The sequence below is a fragment of the Rhinolophus ferrumequinum genome, chromosome 6, assembly GCF_004115265.2.
Source record: "Rhinolophus ferrumequinum isolate MPI-CBG mRhiFer1 chromosome 6, mRhiFer1_v1.p, whole genome shotgun sequence".
NCBI classification, from domain to species: Eukaryota; Metazoa; Chordata; class Mammalia; order Chiroptera; family Rhinolophidae; genus Rhinolophus; species Rhinolophus ferrumequinum.
The window spans coordinates 35,815,749-35,835,683 of NC_046289.1; the positions used below are offsets into that span (position 1 = coordinate 35,815,749).

Consider the following 19,935-nt stretch of genomic DNA (forward strand, 5'->3'; position numbering starts at 1 on the left):
TTAAAAGTGCCTAATAGCTTTTAACTCATACAACACCCTATCATTCAACATATATTTACTGACTGTGCACTATGTGCTACACACTCTGCTGGGTGACAGGGATAAGACAGTGAACAAGATAAAGTCTCTACCCTCAAGTGAGATGATAAGTCAGCGTGTTAAGAGAAACATCAGGCAGGTGACATTAGAGGACTATACAGAAAGCACATATGACAGGTATCTAACGCAGTGATAAGGTCAGGAAAGGATTCTACACCAGCAATTGTAAGAACGCTGAATTTGCTGTGTCACTTCTAAAAAGTATGTTCACTGAGTGTGGGTGTGTTGTCTATATAATATAAGTTAACCCTTTGTAAGAGGGATGCTTAAAGTATTTCATTCAAGTCAAATTAATTTAATTAATCATAACTTCAAATCCCTAATGTTACTTGACAACCATAGAATCTTATTGTTATGACAAAGCAATCATGGTGGACTGTCAGAGAAGACTAAGGCCACGTGAAATGGCCAGTGCCAGCAGCTTTAGGTCAGGCATATCTAACAGATGATCCCATTTGCATAAAACCCAAAGGCACCTCAAATTCTGCATGTATAAAACCCCACTCATCCGTATTTCCTCCTAATTCTGTCCTTCTTCCATATTCCCTCTCTCTCAGGGAATGGAAATACTATCTACACAATCATTCTAGCCAGAAACTTACACATTTCTTAGATTTTCCCTTCTTTGGCACGTCTCAGATTTAAACGAAGAATTGTCCATTCTCCTCCATAAGTGTCTCTCAAATCTCCCTTTTTATATATCCTTGCTGCTATATAATGTCTCACCAGGTTTATTTTAATAGCTGTCTAACCAGGCTCCTTAATGCCACTCTTAATTCTCTCCAATCTACCCATCACATTGCACCTGAGACGATCTTGCTAAATAACAGGGAAATACTATCATATCACTCATTTACTTATAATCCTTAATGGATCTGTGAATATCACAAAACTTTCAGAATTGGTAGAAACTCAAAACTGAACTTTCCATGGGAAAAAAAGTAAGACTGGCATTATTTTCCATTTTGCATAAAACATGGATCCCTACTGTCTTAGAGTAAATCCAAAAACTACTTGATGTATCATCATTCAGGGTTTTTTAGGACCTGGCTTCTACTCACTGTTCCAATCTCATTGCATCCTAAGCTATAATTCATTGATAAAGTATTTATATTTCCCTGATTAGGTCTTGCTATTATTCAACTTTATCCCCTTGTCTCATGTCATACGTATTCTGCCTAGAAGGTCCCTCCTCACTTACCACACGGCAAACATCTATTCATCTTTGAGAATTCATTTCAAGTAAGCCTAGTCTCATGCATGAAGCTCTTCTTGATGGTCTTCCACAGGTACAACTCTCTTGTACCCCCATCCTATATGGACTTCTTCACAATAATGATAATATTATTGCATGTTTTTGCCTTCTTATCTATTATGTCTACTAGAGAAAAAAACGCATTATGAACACAGCCTTACCAGGTTTTATACTCCTAGCATCTAGAATGTGCTTAGAGCATAGCAAGCTTTCAAAAAATATTTTTTAAATGAATAAACAAACTGGAACATACTTATCATACTGCACCATCTAATTTCTTTAAGATTCAATTTCACACTGGCTCTTGTGGGAAACCTTCTCTGAGCCCTCATGAGTGGGTCGAGTTCCTCCTTGGAGCTCCCACAGCAATCTGTGTTGTACTAATCACACAATACTATAATTGTCATCGTTCTTGTGTTTCTCCTACACTAGTTTGTAAACTTCCTTGAGAGCAGAGGTCTATCATCTATCTCAAATGCCTAATATACTACACAGTATATTCACAGGTACACCGTAGGTATTCAATACAAGTTCCCTGAGTAAATGAAGAGCTATATTTGGGTAGTAAATCCCAGAATTCTCACAATTTGTTCAAAATACCAGTTTACATTTTAGGGTTCCCAAGAACTCTTCAAGCTCATTTTGCATCTTTTCGTTACTCAACCCAACCTGAGAGCCTCAGGATTAGAAACAATAGTAGGGGACTATGGGTTCAGAAATAGGACTCTTTCTGAAAATAAGCAGGGGCAGAGAAAGGCAAAGTAAGAAGAGATGAGCCTCTCTGTAAGCACAGATATTAAAAATCAATATAAAAGGCATGAGATTAGCCATCAGCAGAAATAATGATACACAGGAATCATTCTTCTACAATTTAATCATTATGTAACAAAATACTGGAAGGAATTTTTACATACTCCAGGTATTATTAAAGAGAGTAACTCTGATGTGCCAAGCACTGTGCTAACTACTTACATGCATTGTCACTTACTACGCCTAGTAACTTTATGAGGTGGCTACTATTTGTGGTAACCAGCCTCCAAGAGGCCCCCTGATCTCTGTCTCCTGGTATTCACACCTTTATTTGGCCCCCTACTCTGTTATGCTAGTATTGGTCTGTTACTGGTAGAATGTGGCAGAAGCAATGGCATGTCACTTCTGAGATTAGGTTATAAAAGACGTTGCAGTTTCCATCTTGGTTGCTCCCTCTCTCAGGCCATCCGCTCTGGGGGAGGCCAGCTGCGATGTCAGCAGCAGCTCTAGAGAAAGGTTCATGCAGGGAGGCACTAAGGCCTCTTGCCAGCAGCCCCATGAGTGAGCGTGGAAAGCAGATCCTTCAACCCCAATGGAAGCCTTCAGATGACCTCAGCCCTAGCCAACAGCTTGACTGCGACCTCGTGAGAGATCCTGAGAACCACCCAGCTAAGCCAGCCCAGATCTATGACTTTCAGAATTGTCTGAGATAAGAAATGTTTGCTGTCTTCAGTTACTAAACACTGGGGTACGTGTAACACAGCAATAGATAACTAATACACTAGTACCACCGTCATTTGATAGATGCAGACACTTGGGCTCAGAGATGTTAAGTTACTTGCCCCCAAATACACAGAGCTAGAATTCAAACTGATAGCTGAAACTCCAAAAGTTTATATTCTTAGCCCCTCTACTATACTGCCTCATCTATACACTCAATCTTGCATTATCCCATATTATTTTTTCCAATTAAATTAAACAAATATCTACAGTGTACCCGCTATTAAAAATGAACTGTACTGTAGGTAATGTGCTAGACACTACCACAGGTATAAGGAGGGGCTGAACAGAATATATTATTCTCTTGGATTTCATTCTATAACTGTTTAACAAGTACCTAATTGTTTGCAAGTACATATCAGTTCTCAAGTGATCTGTGAGCGCCACCTAGTGTCAATTCTGTGTAACTGCTATCTACACCAATAGCTGGACACAAATGTGTCACAATTTCTGTTTTTTGAATCCTACAAATTCAAGGGAATGTAAAACATAACGTACTCACTATGCACACAAAATGAGAAATAATTCCAATCTTACTTTACATTTATTTTCATGGAAAACTGTCTAGAATTACTTTCAATTCTGAAATGATATAAGGTATCCACTCTATAAAATTGGGACTTTAAATACTGCATACCAATGTTTTTGTCACTTCAGGTATTTCCTTTTCTGATTTCTAAAAAACCAGCATACCTCGAGAATGGGAATGGAAAAGTCAGTAAATGACAATATAGTTGATCCTCATTAATTTGAAGATTCCATATTTGCAAATTCACCTACTTGATCAAATTTAGTTGTAACCCCAAATCAATACTCACAGCACTTTCGCAGTCATATGCGGACATATGCAGAGAAGCAAAACACCTGAATCACCCTATATACACTTTACCAGCTGAGGTTGGACACAGAGATGCTCTGCATTCTCACCGCAGCTTTTCCACTGTAAGCAAGTGGACTTTTTACTGTCAATTTAGTAACATGTTTTTCACATTTTTGTATATTTTGTTGGTGATTCTGCTATTTTAAAATGGCCCCCAAACATAGTGCTGAAGTGCTCTCTAGTGTTCCAAGTGCAAGAAGGGCCTTACAGAAAAAATACACGTGTTAAATAAGCTTCATTCAGGCATGAGTTACAGTGCTGATGGCCCTGAGTACAACGTTAATGAATCAACAATATATATTAAATAAGTGTATTTAAATAGAAACACACATAAAACAAGGCTATGTAATTAATCAACTGACACAAATTTTATGATCAGAGGTTCACAGAAACCCAACCCTGTATTTTCCCTCAGAGACTCTAGAACATAAGTGTACTGCAGATAACGAGAATTAACTATACATGCTAATGATTGGTATTTTCTATTCTGTTCTTATTCCTAAAGTGTTACAGCAGAAAGTTTAAGTAACGAAGTTCTAAAATAATCCTGAGTGCACTGAGCATGGAGTCGGAAATTCATACAGTGTAAAGAGTGAATTTCTACAGCATTAGCTAATTTACCCTTGTCCTAAACAAGTACTGTTATGTCACAGTTTTGATGGGCTAGTTATATTTTTTCAGTATATATTAACATAACTGTATCACTATGAAAAAACTTTAAGTGTATATATACATATTACTAACATTATCTCATGCATTACCCACCCAGGGGTTCATGTACCAACACAGATAAATGAATCCCATTCGGGGAAACACTGCTATGTATACCACGAAAAAGCTATTACCAAACTTTCAATTACAAAGACCCTTTTTAATAAAGAAAGTTTGCATGTTTCCACCTGAAAATAGTTATGCTTTTCTCAATTCAAATTAGGAACACTACTATAAATAATAACATAAAACAGAATATAGCATTCAGCATGGAAACAGCACAAAGAAAGTACAATGGGATTCAAAGTGAATATTTTAATAGATGCATCAAGAAGCAAATATTTTGGTGTATACCTGTAACCATGTCAAATTGCTGAGATAATGGCTTCAGAGCATGTTTTTGATCCAAAGACTCTGCATTAGCGACAGGCTGCTGCATGTGGACAGAATGTCCCATTAAGACGTTCACTGCGGCTGCTGCTGTCAGCCTGGGCCTTTGTCCTTCGCTAAGTTCACCCACGCTGCTTTCCAAGTCCTGTAGAAAACAAAAACAATTGTTAAAACCAAGCCAAAGCAGGAAATATTTGTCAAACATTATATTAAAATCAAGCCAAAGCAGGAAATATTTGTCAAACACCATGCATGATCCACACCACTGGACTCCTCAAAGGTATTTCAGAGAGTGCTTATTATGCCACATACACACTACATGAAAGGCAAGTTTAAAAAGTTAGTTTAATGAGGCATCTAGCCATAGGCTTTCTTTTTCATATCTTGTTTTTGTATGAAGTTAAACAACCATTATCTATTTTTTAAACTTCAAATTAGATATCAATGAAACACGAGAAAAATTTTAAGATATTAAATGCCTCAACATATTATTGTTCAGAAAGCTTCAAATTAGAATGACAGAAAATTTATCTCTCACTCTTCATTAATAAAAATTTCCTAAATTATTAGTGTAAATTTTATAATTAAACAACTGATGAGAAGGATATACCTTAAGTGATATAAAGATTACCTCTATACAAACAATTATATTTTTTATAAGTATGCAGACTGAAGACGACTACTTTAACTAATGTTTAATAAAGTTCTTTCCCTGCGAAAGTATAAAAGTAAAAAAAGTACAAATATGCTTATCAAATATATGAAATAAAAAACTTAAAAAAATTAAGACTTCTATTTTCTTTCTGTATTAAAAATTAGATACCTAATTATTACCACATTTTGTGATTTGGAGATATTTTAATTAATACGTTTACTAATCAAGAACAGAATAAAAATTCTAATACCCGAAAGCTTTCATGTTTCTCATTTAAAAGGAGTTTAATTTCAACCAAGTGGGGATTTTTACTATAATATATGAAGAAGTCACTACTGTAACATCTTCGATGACTCTACTGACTACAAAATAAAATCTAACTTCTTAGCCCAGCATTCAGGATTTTCTATAACTTGCCCTAATTCTTCTCCATATATTTCTATCACCCCTTAGTCCCTTAATCTGACTTTTCTTTAGGAACACCAATTGCCTCAACATCCTTTAAATAGAAAAGGATTGTTTTGCAACTAAGAAACCCTTGGAGACTCTTGGGCAAAGTTTAGTACGATGGCAGATACATTTTCTCTCAATATCATGTCCTATCTGATATGTCATCAAACCTGAAGCAGTTTTTCCTCCTCTGAGTCCATATACACTCATAAAACACAGCTATTTGACCAGTTACTGCACTGTATTTAAGCCCTTTTCTCTCACATGACTCTCAGTTACTTATAGGTAGGAGTCCTGTCTCCTGTCTCATTCATCTTTTTCTCTTTTCCAAGGTTGTGTCTGGCATACAGCAAACACTCAGTAAATGGTGGTGGAAAGAAAGAAATAATGAATGATTCTCATAAATCACTTGAAAGGGCTTCAGTTTTTTTCAACTATAGAACAAGAGGGTGGGAACAAATGGCCCAAATTCCTTTCAGCTGTAAAACTCTACAGCTCTATAATTCCAGGTTAAAGTTACTACAAGGCTAAACCCTAAATAAGTTGAAGTATTAGCATGCTTTAACTGAAAGTAGAAATATTTTATTTTTTCCTGTATGTATCTACCCAAAAAAAACCAAAAAAATTAAGGTCAAAAAGTACCTCAGAACGACAGACTGTTTGCTGTGAAACTAATGATTCCTGGTTTTGTTTCACAAGAAGAGAAAGAATTGCATCTCCATGAAAATTTTTATGGGGCATTCTAATCACTTGTCCTTCACTAGGAGGATCATCTTCCTAAATGAAACATAAAGACAATTAGCACAACCAAAAATTGTATCAAACGACTGCATTTTCTCAATTTATGACTAAAAAAACTTAATAGTTATCATGAAAATGGTCACATTAGCACTTTATGGAAAGAAAACGGACTCTCTTTTCATTTAGTTCTCATTGGACTATATTAAAAACCCTTTACATTTGCCTCCAATATAAATAATAATATAAAGCAATTTGGTTACATTTACACTGGAGAGTTATTCTAAAAACATGAAAGTCAAACCCTCTGTCCTGTGAATGAGTTACAATGATTCACAAATGTTTTACATTTGGCTCACAGGTTTCTAGCTTCATACTGGTGCAGTACACGAAGCCAGGCCACAGCGGGCAACGAGGCAAAGCACTGTGGTAATGATGCAACCTGGACTGCAAGCAGAAATGGAAAACTGCTGAAACATGTGAAGGCACCTGTACGACCTTCAACAGTCCCTCTGCCTTTGTGCTGACCTCTGGTGCTGGCTAGGGAGCAGGTACCCAAAAGCTCTCGCTGGAACGCTCAGCCTTGGCTTCTTGGTGCCTCAAAATAGAACTGTCCCCAAAATGAGAGACCATGTGGGCCTAAGAGTCAGAGAAACTGGATTCTCTTGTAAATACAAGTATTAACAAGATTTTTTTTTTTAAATTAAAGTGTGGTGACAATTGTTAGTAAAGTTACATAGATTTCAGGTGTACAATTCTGTATTACATCATCTATAAATCCCATTGTGTGTTCACCACCCAGAGTCAGTTCTTCCATCACCATATATTTGATCCCCTTTACCCTCATCTACCAACCCCTCCCCCCTTACCCTCTAGTATTAACAAGATTTTAAATTCTATTAACAGTTTTTGACTTAGGTATTTTATTTTTCATGAGATAAAGTTTCTTAACTCTGGATTACAAATCCTTATCCTCCAGCTATATACAGATAAATACCTACTGGAATATGACTTCAAGCTATTCCCAGTTTTTCAAGATTATACTTCTGTATTTGATTTTATTATAAATGTGTGGCATACATGATTTAGGCTTAGTAAAAATATCGAAATTAAGAGTTTAGTTTCAAATGTAGAAAAAGACAGATGTTATAATTCAGCCCTGGTTCGGCTGAGCTATTTTCTTTGAACAAACTTAAACATGCTTTGGCACCATAAAGTTCTAAGAGTGGATAAAGATGCCATAATGATATATTAAGTAGGCCAAATGTTGTTAGTATAATTTCTCTCTGAAAATAAAGATATCTCATTTATGCCTTCCCCATATTATTTAATAAATTAGATCTATGAAAATACATATGACAACTTTTAAATGCTACTTTTTTCTTCTATAGAACTAGACAATAACTAGGAAGGGTTAGTGCCCCTGGGCCCTGTTTCAGAATTTTTTTAAGCCAGTGAATTCAATTGTTTTCTAGCACAAAGAAATTATAATCACGGTTATAGGGAAAACACAAATATATTATAAAAGAGTTGGTTTAAACAGCTAAGGTCCTGCCTGAAATATTATAAAGGTAACATATCCAATTGACAATTTCCACTGAGCTAGATTTTCATTATCTAATTACAGTAACTGCATTTTTCAACTACTGGAGCCACAGAAGTTAACAATTTTCTTTTCACTCTCACAATTATACTAAAGAGATGTGCAAGAAACCTTAAATTCCTTCATGGATATTTTATTAAATTTTATGTCTATAACTCAAATATTTGAGGAAAAAACTCTGATTTGGCAACAAGTTTATCAAGCTTGTCAGAATTCAATGTAGAGTCAGTCATTTCTTACCATTTCATGGGCGTCATGCAGCGTACTGGATAAGCTATCATTTAGGTTTGTCAGATAGAGTCCATCTCCTAAAACTAGATATTAAAATGTAAAAATTTAGCAAATAATCTGACCATAAAGGCATAGCACATTACATTTAAAATTATACAATTAAAATACTGGCAGAGTTCAGCAAAGTAAATCACAAGTTAATCTCACCAGTTTTTTTAAAGGATATTTTACAACAAAGATGAATTTTTGTTTCACCTACCAAGCTTGTCAGAAATTCAAAAGAGTTATAAATATCAACCATAACTATAACATTGAGAAAGGGGCACTCCTATATACTGTTGATGTAATTTAAAACAGATTAAAATTAAAAACTGATTAACCTTTCCGGAAAGCATGTTGGCAATATACCGCTATTTTAAAGTTGCATAATCTGACTCAGCAATTCAACTTCTAGGCATGTATTCTAAGAAAGTTATTAGATATGTGCACAAAGATATATTTATGTGCAAGGATGTTCATTGGAGAGTTTAGTATGGAAACACTGAAAACAACCCAAATGCCCACCACTATGGCACTGTTTTAATAGACTACACAGACTAAAAAGAAAAAAAAAAAAATGGGGTGGAGCTATATATATTAGTAAAAAAAGATGTCCCCAATATATTATTAGGTTAAAAAATTCAGGTTTGAAAACAATATATATATAGTATGATCTTATTTTTAAAGGTGAAAATACATGCATATACAAATGGATTTAGATGTCTATCTATGCACAGAAAAGACTGGAAGGTAAAACTCCAAACTATTAAGAGTGATGTTAATTCTTGAGGGTGGGATTTCTAAGGGAGATTTTACTTTCTGAGGTTAAGGCTCAGAATAGTTAACTTGCAGGGTCCATATCTTTCTACCAGACCATGTTAAATCTTAAAACTTAAGTAAAAACACTTTTTTTTTTGTATGTTGAACATTTATTACAATTAATTGGTGCTGTGATAAAGTAAAAACACTTTAAACACAAAAGTATTACTTAGGAATTATCAAAATCTAAGCATCCCTTAGAAATTATCAGAACCTAACCAGTGAAATCAATTGATACAAGTTAACTTACGTTTGGGAGCCACTTTCTGACCACAGTCAAATAAAATCTCTCCCTCAGAGATGGGTCTATCTAAAGTTTCAGTTTCAGTGACAGTAAAGCTCAAGCTGCTCCCCATTGTTGAGGAGTCAGAACTTGGCCTCTGTATGGGGGAAGGCGTTTTGGTGCTAGCAGGAAGCGGCATCAAGGGAACTGGCTTTGGAGGTGCAGGTTGAGCGGGGAAAGCCATGCTCTCAGGTTCTTCATCCTTGGCCACAGACATTACACTAAGAAGAAAAAGATGTATCTTGAACTTAATTAGGTCACTCTGCAGGCCTATATTAATTTTGATATTCAAAACAGACTCAAAGGTACTATGTCTCCTTCGGCAAAGTATTTCTATAATCTGCACTACTATAATTAAGTAACAAAATTTACTTTCCCAAAATTGTTTGCATGCCTTAATTATAGACCATCTTGAACGTTCTACCATCCACAAATTAAATCTACATGGAGATATATGGTACTGTAAAAGCCCACTGATCATGGTAAATGAAGATTCACACTGGGAAGGAATCTTTTTCTATTTTATTAACAATATGATAGATATCTTTATTTTAATCTGTTCCCAAGAAAATCTGTTTAAAGAAAAAAGAATTGAAGGTATAAATAAATGTGGTAAAAACTTTAAAAACTTAAAATTTATGAAACTTCTCTCTACTAAATTATAAAGTAGCTTGTGATTTATAAAGCTTCAGTTATCATTTCTGATGTTTTCAATGGGTCACATAAGTCAACTTCAGATGACATGTACAGTTACTATTATAAAAGTAAGTATGTTATCTTTACATAGCTCTGGGGTGAAGTTCTTCTCGAAGTGAGTTAGGATTCTCTTCTTCCAAAGGCAGGTCTCCATCACCCCATGGCTTGGGAAGCTCTTGGCTTGATATCTTCAATTTATCAATGGAAATCTCTGACAAAGTTGGGGTAAGAGCTGTTGCAGGAGGAGGTGTAGTAGCAGGGGTAACTGTTGGAGTATTAACTAGTGTGACAGTTGGCATGTCATTTCCTAAAGATTTTTTTTAAAAGAAAGAAAAAAGATAAAATAACTCCATAGAAAGGCAAGATATATTGTTTCAGAAATCCTACATTTTGGCATATAAATAATTAATAATGATGGCCACTAATGGAAAAATTCCCAAATTACTTTAGTAAAGTATAAGAAAATAACCTTGGAAAGACATTACTTTTAACACCAAAATGAACTTAAAAAGTAGTCTAAGTGTCTATTAGATTATATATTTTTGAAAGGGGCAACAAATTCCTTAGTTTCCATGTAGGAAAAAAATGATTTACTAAAACATAGTAAGCAACAGGTAGATATATGTATACTAATCTATAAAACATTTTATAATAGAAACCATGACATTTTATTTAATAGTTGCTAAAATTAAAATGGGGTTATAGAAATAAGGTGTCTACCTTTTTCAGCAAATATTTCCTTCACAGGAAAAGCTACATCGCGATCTGAATCACAGGGAGAAGAATCTGGAGTTTTGATCAACACCAGCTCCTTCGGGGGTGATGAAGGTGAGCGAGGAGGAGTCGGCTGTGGCGTAGCCACTGGGGTACACACTCTTGCCTAAAATAAATGAACAAAAATAGGTAAATGGTGTTTATCATCACCCAAATAAATGTAATTTGAAACAATAAAGTAAGTTCATTCACAGATTACACAGAATTTAAATGGAGGGGGAAGAAACGAAGCCCTTGAACTTCTAAACTATTAGTTTCAAGACTAGCCTGTAGAAAGCCTAGGACAACTGAAATAATTCTGCTTCTGAAATAGGCCCCAAAGAAATCTAAGGCTGCCTCTTCTAACATGGAGAAGCTTAAACAGACACAGATGAAGTTCAAACCCAAACATAACCTGGGTAACAGAAAGGAAGCATTTTAATTAATTGACGAGATACCAAAAATCAGCCTTTTAGCACAAAAGAACAGAGCTTGTAAAAAGCAATGGAAGAATAAGAAGAAGTAGGGGGGGTGGTAAAATAAAGACAACATGGAGATAGAAAGTACTGGGAAAGAAAAAAGTAACACTTCAATGTGTTAAGTCATTGTAATCATTCAAATGATTCAAAATTTAAAAGGTACAAAAGGATGACGGTGAAAATTAGGTCTCCTTTCTTACCCATGTCCTATCTACCTAGTTCTCTTCCCCAGCGTTATCAAATATAATATTATCTTGATTTAAGTCATTTATATGTGTAGACTATCTGTGGAATATAGTCCCATAAAGGGCTAATACATATTGCCAAATGTCCCTTTATAGGGTTGTATTATTTTATACTAACACCAGAAGGTATGAGAATTCCCATTTCCCCAAGGGCTGCTGAACAATGGTATTATCAAACTTATAAAGTGCTACCAGTCCCGTAAGTAAAAATGGGATTTATTTCAGTGATTTTTTCTTATTATCAGGGAGATTGACTATTTTTTTATATGTAGATATACATTTGTATTTCTTTTTTTGTGTGTGACCTGTCTGGATATGTCTTTTTCCCATCTTTCAAATACATTATTTGTCCTTTTCTTTGCATTTAAACATCTTTATATAATAGGGTGATTAGCCTTTATTCTGTATTATGAATTGCAAATTGACACACAATTTTAAAATCATGAAGATTATTAGAAATTCTATAGCATTGCTTAATACTTAGCATATTTTTAGCCTTGATTTTTAAATGAAAGAAATACACTGTATTTTTTTTTCCTTGATTATATCGTGAGAGCGCTGTTTTCAAATACACTACTGCCACTGACTCATCATCATGAGAGGATTTGAAGATATCCTACTAGTATTGGTAATGGATAATGATGACAAACTTATTAGTTACTGAATATTTATCAAGTTCCAGGCACTAGGTTAAGCTCTTTTTATATATTATCTCATTGGATGTTTCACAAAATCTTATATGATGGCTAAGAATATACAGTATCATAAAGATGTCAATTCTCCCCAAACTAAACCAATCAAAATTGGATTAATTCCCATGAAAATCCCAAACAAATCTTTTATGGAACTTGTAAACTAATTTTAAAGGATATTTGGAAGATCATAAGGCCAAGGAAAGATGTGACGATTCTGAAGATGAGGAACAATATGGCAGTGGGGGAGAGGAGCTTGCCCTCTTAGGTATTCAGTAAGCAGATTTTGGTAAAGCCAAGTTCATTTAAACTCTAAATATTTTTTCTCTATTACACAGATGAGACTAAACTAACAGAGCTGAGGTTCAAATTTAGATCTTCCGAAGTGCTCTTAAGAATTATATATACTGCCTATTTATACTGATTTTTCTATATTCAATTACCCTCATGTTAGTATAGGCAGTATATGGGCAGAAAACAAATTAATTAGCATAGAGAAATCAATAACCCTGATAACATCTGCATTGCCTGAGTTACCAATGACCTAATAAAGGGTAGACCAAAACTACGTACTAAATCTCTGGCACCCTAATCACATTACACCAATTACATTACATATTTGAATTTAATGGAGATTGCTGTAATTTTATGTTTATGCCTCAAGTGAGTCAGCTTAATGTTTCACCTATATAAAATGATGTCTCGATGATCTACAGGATCAGAAGTGACTACGAATTTTTAAGCAGATAGTAATGTACATTTTGATTTTATATAATTTCATGTTACCACTATGAGGGTTCAGAACAAGTCACCCCAGGATGTGCTTCTATAGCATGCAGATCACTTTGAGCTAAAGGCAACTTTAGCTGCAGGCTCAAGAGAAACTTCTGTCCCTCCCCTAACTACCTAGAAGAACTTGAATTGGGGTCTTGCCCATAAGATTATCAGAGGTAACCTACCTATATGGCAGGGCAAACTATTGATCACTGAACAAGTGCCCTCCCTGTGATGACCTGAAGCCCCAAGCTGCATTTCCTTAGCTCAGAATGTCTTATATAACCATTTTCCCTCTCTGTCTCTGAACCTCTCATACATTTGGGGTTTCTGACTCTCTCATGTATGCGGAGTTCCCATACACATGTATGTTTAAATTGGTTCTTTTCTTGTTAATTTGTTTCATGTCTATTTGAATATTAGACCATCCAAAAGAACCTTGAGGGTAGAAGACAGTTTCTTCCTCCCCACGTTAGTAGATTAGAAACTCTATTTAACAGTAAGGATTATTAAACAAACAACAAAAGTGCCTAAAACATATTTTCTTTTAAAGACTAGAGATAATCAGTTTACATAATAACCAAAAGCAACATGTGGTCATTAGCTTTATCTTGAATTATTTTGGGGAAAAAAAGCTATAAAGGATATTTTTGAAATAATTGGGAAACTTCAAATGTGAACTCCATATAACGTAGTATTAACATATCAATGTTAAACTGTGGGGGTATAATAATGGTATTTTGGTAATCTAGGAAAGTATCTTGTTCTTAGGAGACACTGCTGATCGTTTTAGAAGTAAAGTGTCATGATAATCTATAATTTTCAAATGATTTTTAAAGAAATATTATAACATATGAAGACAGATAAAGTGTGTTAAAATATTATCAATTGGTCACCCCAATAAATTAAAAAAAAATATTATCAATTGGTAAATATAGGTAAATGGTATATGTTCATTGTCTCACACTTTCAACTTTTCTATGGATATAAAAGTTTTTAAAATGAAATGCTGAGGAAAATGTTACTATAATCATAACCACAAAGAATCACAAACTATGACCTTATGATACCCAACTTAAAATCTGCCCATTTTACTGTTCTTTAATAAATGCATCAAAAGTTCCCCAGGACCCCAAATTATGAAAGGAGAGTCACCCCTACCGGCAAGTACGTTTCGCTTGTTGAAACATCCCCAGAAACACTTGTAGCAACAGGACCTTGCTTCTTTGCTTCTTTGTCACCCAGCATGACAGCAATGGTCTCAGCGAGAGCTTCATTCACAAAATGACTAATAACGTCTGAATTCACAGGAACCCCAGCATCAACAAAAAGCTGGAGGGCGCCATTGCTTGTTCCTTCCACTACAAAATGAAAGAACTTCAGAATAAGTGTGCACGAAACATGCTTGATGTCAAACCTTAATTCTTAAAATTTTAGAGATGAGAACATATGTGTACAGAGGGCGGAAGGAGGAATAAAAATGAAAATACAAAATCTACTTAGTATGAAAGAGAATCAAATGGTAATTTACATAATGAACCTCTCTAAACAAACAAAAAAGGAAAACATACAGATGAAAATTTATTTATCTGGCCTCTTCGCTACCACAGAACTTAAGGAATTACATCCACACTATATGTTCTATCTGAAAACAATCCACATTTCTGAGAACTGGCAACAGGAAACTCTGTGATAGATGTTGGCCAAAACACACAGACACAATGATGGTGGGGGCACTTTAGAGAAATGGCAACTGCTTTACAAATATGAAGACAAACCCTCCTTCCTTACTAACATTACAGGTTAATCCTCTTCAAATGTTTATAACAGTTTAGGTGCTCAATATCAGAAGCTCTATAGGTATATTAATTTTCCAAATAGGTTATACTTTTCACATGTATGAATGTACATAAAATTCAGTAAAACTTCCTTAACAGACTTTACTAGACTTAAAGTGGCTGTATTTCCAAAGCTTTGTGTGGAAAACATGGAAACAATGACCTATACAACTTGATGGAGATGTGACTGCGCCAAAGAGTACGCCTTAAGTAGTACAACTATGGCAGCAATATGCAGGATTCCCTAAAACGTGGGTATACAAGATATGTCTTGGGAATAAGTAGAAAAATTTACTCTGGAGTTACAACAGCAAAGATTATCACAATCCCCAATTTATATTCGACATTATATGTAACTATGTCTCCTTTTCCGTTCCCATAATTCATTGTTTGGGCATGACCAAAAATCAGAACATCTCTGTCCAAAAGCCCAAAAGCTTCCTACCCAGACATAGACAAAACAAAAGTAAATGCACATGCTTTTAAAGAGAATAGGAGTTTAATACCCAATTTGGAAATTTTAAGATTTTCATCTAGAAAAAAAATCAATGTCTTCGTATGTTTGTTGGTCATTTTTTTCTTTCCTTCAGAAAATGAGATGATGAAAGAAAACCTGGTATAGCAGTGGAGGAGACATTTGAGTTATACTAAATAGGAAGAATTAATCAAGTGCAACAATAAATTGTATGGAGCTAGGATGTAGGCTGTGACTGGGTGGTGACTGAAGAAAACCAAAGAAAAGAAAATAGAATAAACAGTAACTCCAAGGTTTTGGAGATTGAGTGCTTGAAAAATTGTGGTATTATTAACAGAAATAGAAACAAAGGAAGAGCAGGTCTGGTAAGAAAAATGAGATTCATTTTGGACATGCCAAGTTTGGGATGCCAGTGGAACATCAAGTAGGAATATTCATCAACAGGCAGAACTGCAAGTTTACAGCCTCAATGTGTGGCTTTGGGGTCATCAACTGACACAGGGTAAGTAATGGCAGGAAAAGACCGGAAAACAGAAAAGAAAGAGGGCAAAACACAGAAACTTGGGGAAAGTTTTATTCAAATAGTAGAAAGAAAAGATGACAAAACGGTGACTGGACTTGGAACTGAGCTGTGCCCTCCACAACTAGATTGAAGGACAACGACTTGGAGCTGACGGGCCCTGGAGAAACAGAATATTCCCCAATATTCCCCAATTAAAAAAAAAAAAAAAACTAAATAAAACACAGTGAGATATTGCTACATATTTACAGAATGACAGAATAATTAAAAACACTGACAAAACCAGGCGTTGGTGAGGATGTGGAGCAACTGGATCTCTCTCTCTCATACACTGCTGGTTGGAATTCAAAACCGAATAGCCATTTTGGAAAAGTTTAACAGTTTCTTGTAAAGGTAAACATCTACTTACCATATGACCAAGAAAAATTAAAAGATGTGTCTAAAAGATTTGTTTGCAGATATTCGTATCACAGCTTTATAATAGCTAAAAACTAAAAGACTATAAATGTCCATCAACTACTAAGTGGATTAACAAATTATATCCATGCAGTGTAATATTACTACATGCAACAACGTGATTGTCAAAGCATTATGCTAAATAAGACAGACACAAAAGATTATGTACTGTATGATTACAAATACATATGTAGGATTCTAGAAAAGGTAAAAATACAGTGATAGAAAGCAGATCAGTGGTTGTTAGGGTCCGGGGGGCATGGGAGGAGGTTAAGAATTGACTGCAGTGGCATGAGGGAACAATTTTTTGGGATGATGGAAATATTTTTCAATATCATGATCATGTGGCTGGTGTACAGCTATGTTTATTTATCAAAACACCTCAAACTTTACAATTAGAATTGGTGATTTTATGGCAAGTAAATTATAACTCAAAAAAGCTGATGAAGAAGGAGGGGGAAGAAAAAAAGAGAGGGGAGGGGAAGAAAAAGAGAAGGAAGGAGGTTGAGAAGAGAGAAGAGAAGGAAGAAAAAGAAGAGGAGGAAGAAGAGAATGGTGTGGGTTCCATAAAGAAAGAGGCTTGTTTATCCATTCAGTGAATACTTATACTTTCATTAGGTGTAAATCAAGGGCTAGGCTCTAAAGGAGAAACATCCTTAATCCTGAATAATTTGTTGTGTCGTGAGTGAAAGAGATATGTAAATGAATCATAATACAATATGACAGTTATCATAACAAAGATATACACAAAGTACTATGGGAAATAATAGAGATTTGGGGTGGGAGGGATGGAGGGTGAATGCTGCAGTGTGAGATAAGAGGGTGATGGAGAACTGACCTCCACTACAGAGAAGAACTGGGAAGTGATGTTGGAAGTCAGAGCTTATCTTTTGTCAGCCCAGGATTATGTGACCTCTAGAATACATAAATCCACAATGACCTAAAAATTTTGTCTTTTAATAACAAAAAAGTCAGAGATTCACTTACCAATGTCAGAAGTCAATGGTTCACTTGCCTCACTGGCTGAGACACTGACATTAGCTATGGCCCGTTGTTGGATTGGAAAGAGCCCAGAGATAATTCTTGACATTATTTCTTGTTCTACCCTAGGAGATGAAAGTTAAGGATTCCTAAATTAGATTGAAATGTATAAAATGTTAGAAATACCACCCTAAAAAATAACCACTATCCATGGACACAAACATTTAACTGAAAGCAGTCATTCTGAAAACTGAATTTGGAAAGAAGAAAATGAAACAGGTCTTCATGTGGGAGATAGTTCATGATATAAAATTAAAATCTTTCAGGTTAGTCTAATGAAAACATTAACAGACTTCCTAAATTCATAATCAGGTGTAGGTCAATGATTATCCAGCATATCACGCACCTAAAAGCTTGGCTTCCCTACTCTGAAAGCACACATACAAAACCATGTAAGATCAGAGCTAGAAGGGAAGTCCAGCTGCCCTTCTTCAAAGAATAAATACATAGACTGAAATACAGGTAAGTAGTATTCCTCTTATAAAAGAAAGAGAATTTATTTCCAAAGTCATTTTTAGGAAGGAGAATGGGAAGGAGAAAGGGACAGATAAGGGGAACACAATAGGAGATTGCTTCTGTGCATTAGAGCAGCTAATAGATTGATTATGATTAAAAATTATTATACAAGTAATAGATATTCACTATAGAAAAATCAGAAAATACATAAAAGTTGTAAAAATAGGTAAGGTTCACTCATAACCCCAGACTCAGGGATAAACACAGTTAACAATCTGGCATATGTTGTTCCATTTTTTTTTTCTATGCACATTTACTTTTCTTGAAGAGTTCTCGTAAGCCACGGTTAAATCATTAGTATTCTGCTTTGTTTATACACCAATGTTATTAATATCTTTCAACATCATTAAATATTCTTCTAAACCTAATCTTGAGAACTGTGTTAATATTCAGTTTAGTTTATTCCATAATTTCCTTAAGGCTTCTCACAGGTAAAAATAGGGATAAAAATAGAGTTCATAAGTTTATATAAATAAATAAATAAATTTTTCAGTTTATATAAGTAACAAACAGAACAGTGGCTTGTTTGTAATAAGCTCCCTATATACTAAGCAATCTATGACCTAGAAGAACTGTAATTATTTCCTTAGGATAAATTTCCAGAAGCGAATCACTGGATTAAAGAACATGTACATTTGTAAGGCTTTTGGTACTTAACAATAGCCTCTTTTGCCATAATAAACAGTATAAGTACAAATATTCAAGAACAGAAACAATACCTCCAACAATTAGTTAAACCCTCAGCATTACATCAAGCAGTTTCCAGTGATTATAGCAAAGGGAAAAAATTTAAAAAATAGAAGGAGACAAGGATGATTTTCAACCAAAATTTAATACTTTCCATTTATATTTGCTATGATTCTGTTAACGCCAACACCACTGTAAACTCACCACTGAATTAAGCTATTTTCCAACGTTTCTTTTCTCTGAATTACTTTATCCAGAATATCAGCAGTGGGCTGAAAAGTAGAAGCAACTGGCGGAAATGGAGGGCCATTATACTTTGTAGAAATAACTTTAGCACTTCTGTTAAACTCCAGAATTGGTTCAGAGTACTCTGGAATTTCATCACATTTTTCCTCTTCCTGGTAATAATAAAAATAAAACTATTATGTTCATGTATCTGTTCAACATTTACTGAGTGACAAGTACAGGCAGGGAACTTAGGTAGATGGATTAATCAACACTTCCAAATTAATCAACAGCATTTCAAACAGGTTGTATCACATTATTTATAATGTATATATAAATACACAAACACACTATATATACATTTGTCTATCGCATGGAAAAATACTGGGAGAAAATGGTTTCTAAATTTTGTTACCTGTATGACATCAATTACTTCATCAAAGTTAGTTCCTGGAAACTTCACCTCTTCTTCATCTACCTTCGTAAATTCTGGAGTCTAAGAAAGCATTTTCAGAAAGTTTTTGTTGTGCTTAAGGTCTTTTTAATTTGTACATAATTTATCATATGTCCACCCATAGCATAAGCTTGTAATTACACGACTCTATTTTTTAATTTTAATATCCTATTCAGAATTGATTTCATTAGTAAATGAAATCCAAGATAGTCCCCAAAGCCATTAGGTTCTCACTTCAATAGCTGTAAAAGATTAGACATAAGTTCTTTTGTCAAGGACTCCATCAACAATGCAACTTAAGTCAATTGATCAATTGATACTCTGTGATTTCTCTCCTAGAGTTAAGATAAAGTGATCATACAAAATGGAGACAAAGAATCTACCAGACTCAAGAGTTCAAA

The 19,935-nt window shown here is 34.7% G+C and overlaps 1 protein-coding gene across 9 annotated transcripts in view; it reads right to left on the reverse strand.

The window, feature by feature from the left end:
* Positions 1 to 19,935, reverse strand: part of KIAA0586 (KIAA0586 ortholog) — a 105,150-nt gene that overhangs the window by 44,452 nt on the left and 40,763 nt on the right. For 8 of the 9 annotated variants that reach the window (XM_033109491.1, XM_033109486.1, XM_033109487.1 and 5 more), the window contains 10 exons: positions 19,496 to 19,576; positions 19,060 to 19,253; positions 17,599 to 17,717; positions 14,484 to 14,683; positions 11,100 to 11,259; positions 10,467 to 10,686; positions 9,651 to 9,904; positions 8,552 to 8,625; positions 6,613 to 6,747; positions 4,830 to 5,010 (listed from right to left, as the gene is read on the reverse strand). In XM_033109491.1, the coding sequence (XP_032965382.1) occupies positions 4,830 to 5,010; positions 6,613 to 6,747; positions 8,552 to 8,625; positions 9,651 to 9,904; positions 10,467 to 10,686; positions 11,100 to 11,259; positions 14,484 to 14,683; positions 17,599 to 17,717; positions 19,060 to 19,253; positions 19,496 to 19,576 (1,618 nt within the window). The remainder of the gene's footprint in view (positions 1 to 4,829; positions 5,011 to 6,612; positions 6,748 to 8,551; positions 8,626 to 9,650; positions 9,905 to 10,466; positions 10,687 to 11,099; positions 11,260 to 14,483; positions 14,684 to 17,598; positions 17,718 to 19,059; positions 19,254 to 19,495; positions 19,577 to 19,935) is intronic. The other variant, XM_033109489.1, reaches the window with a different exon arrangement.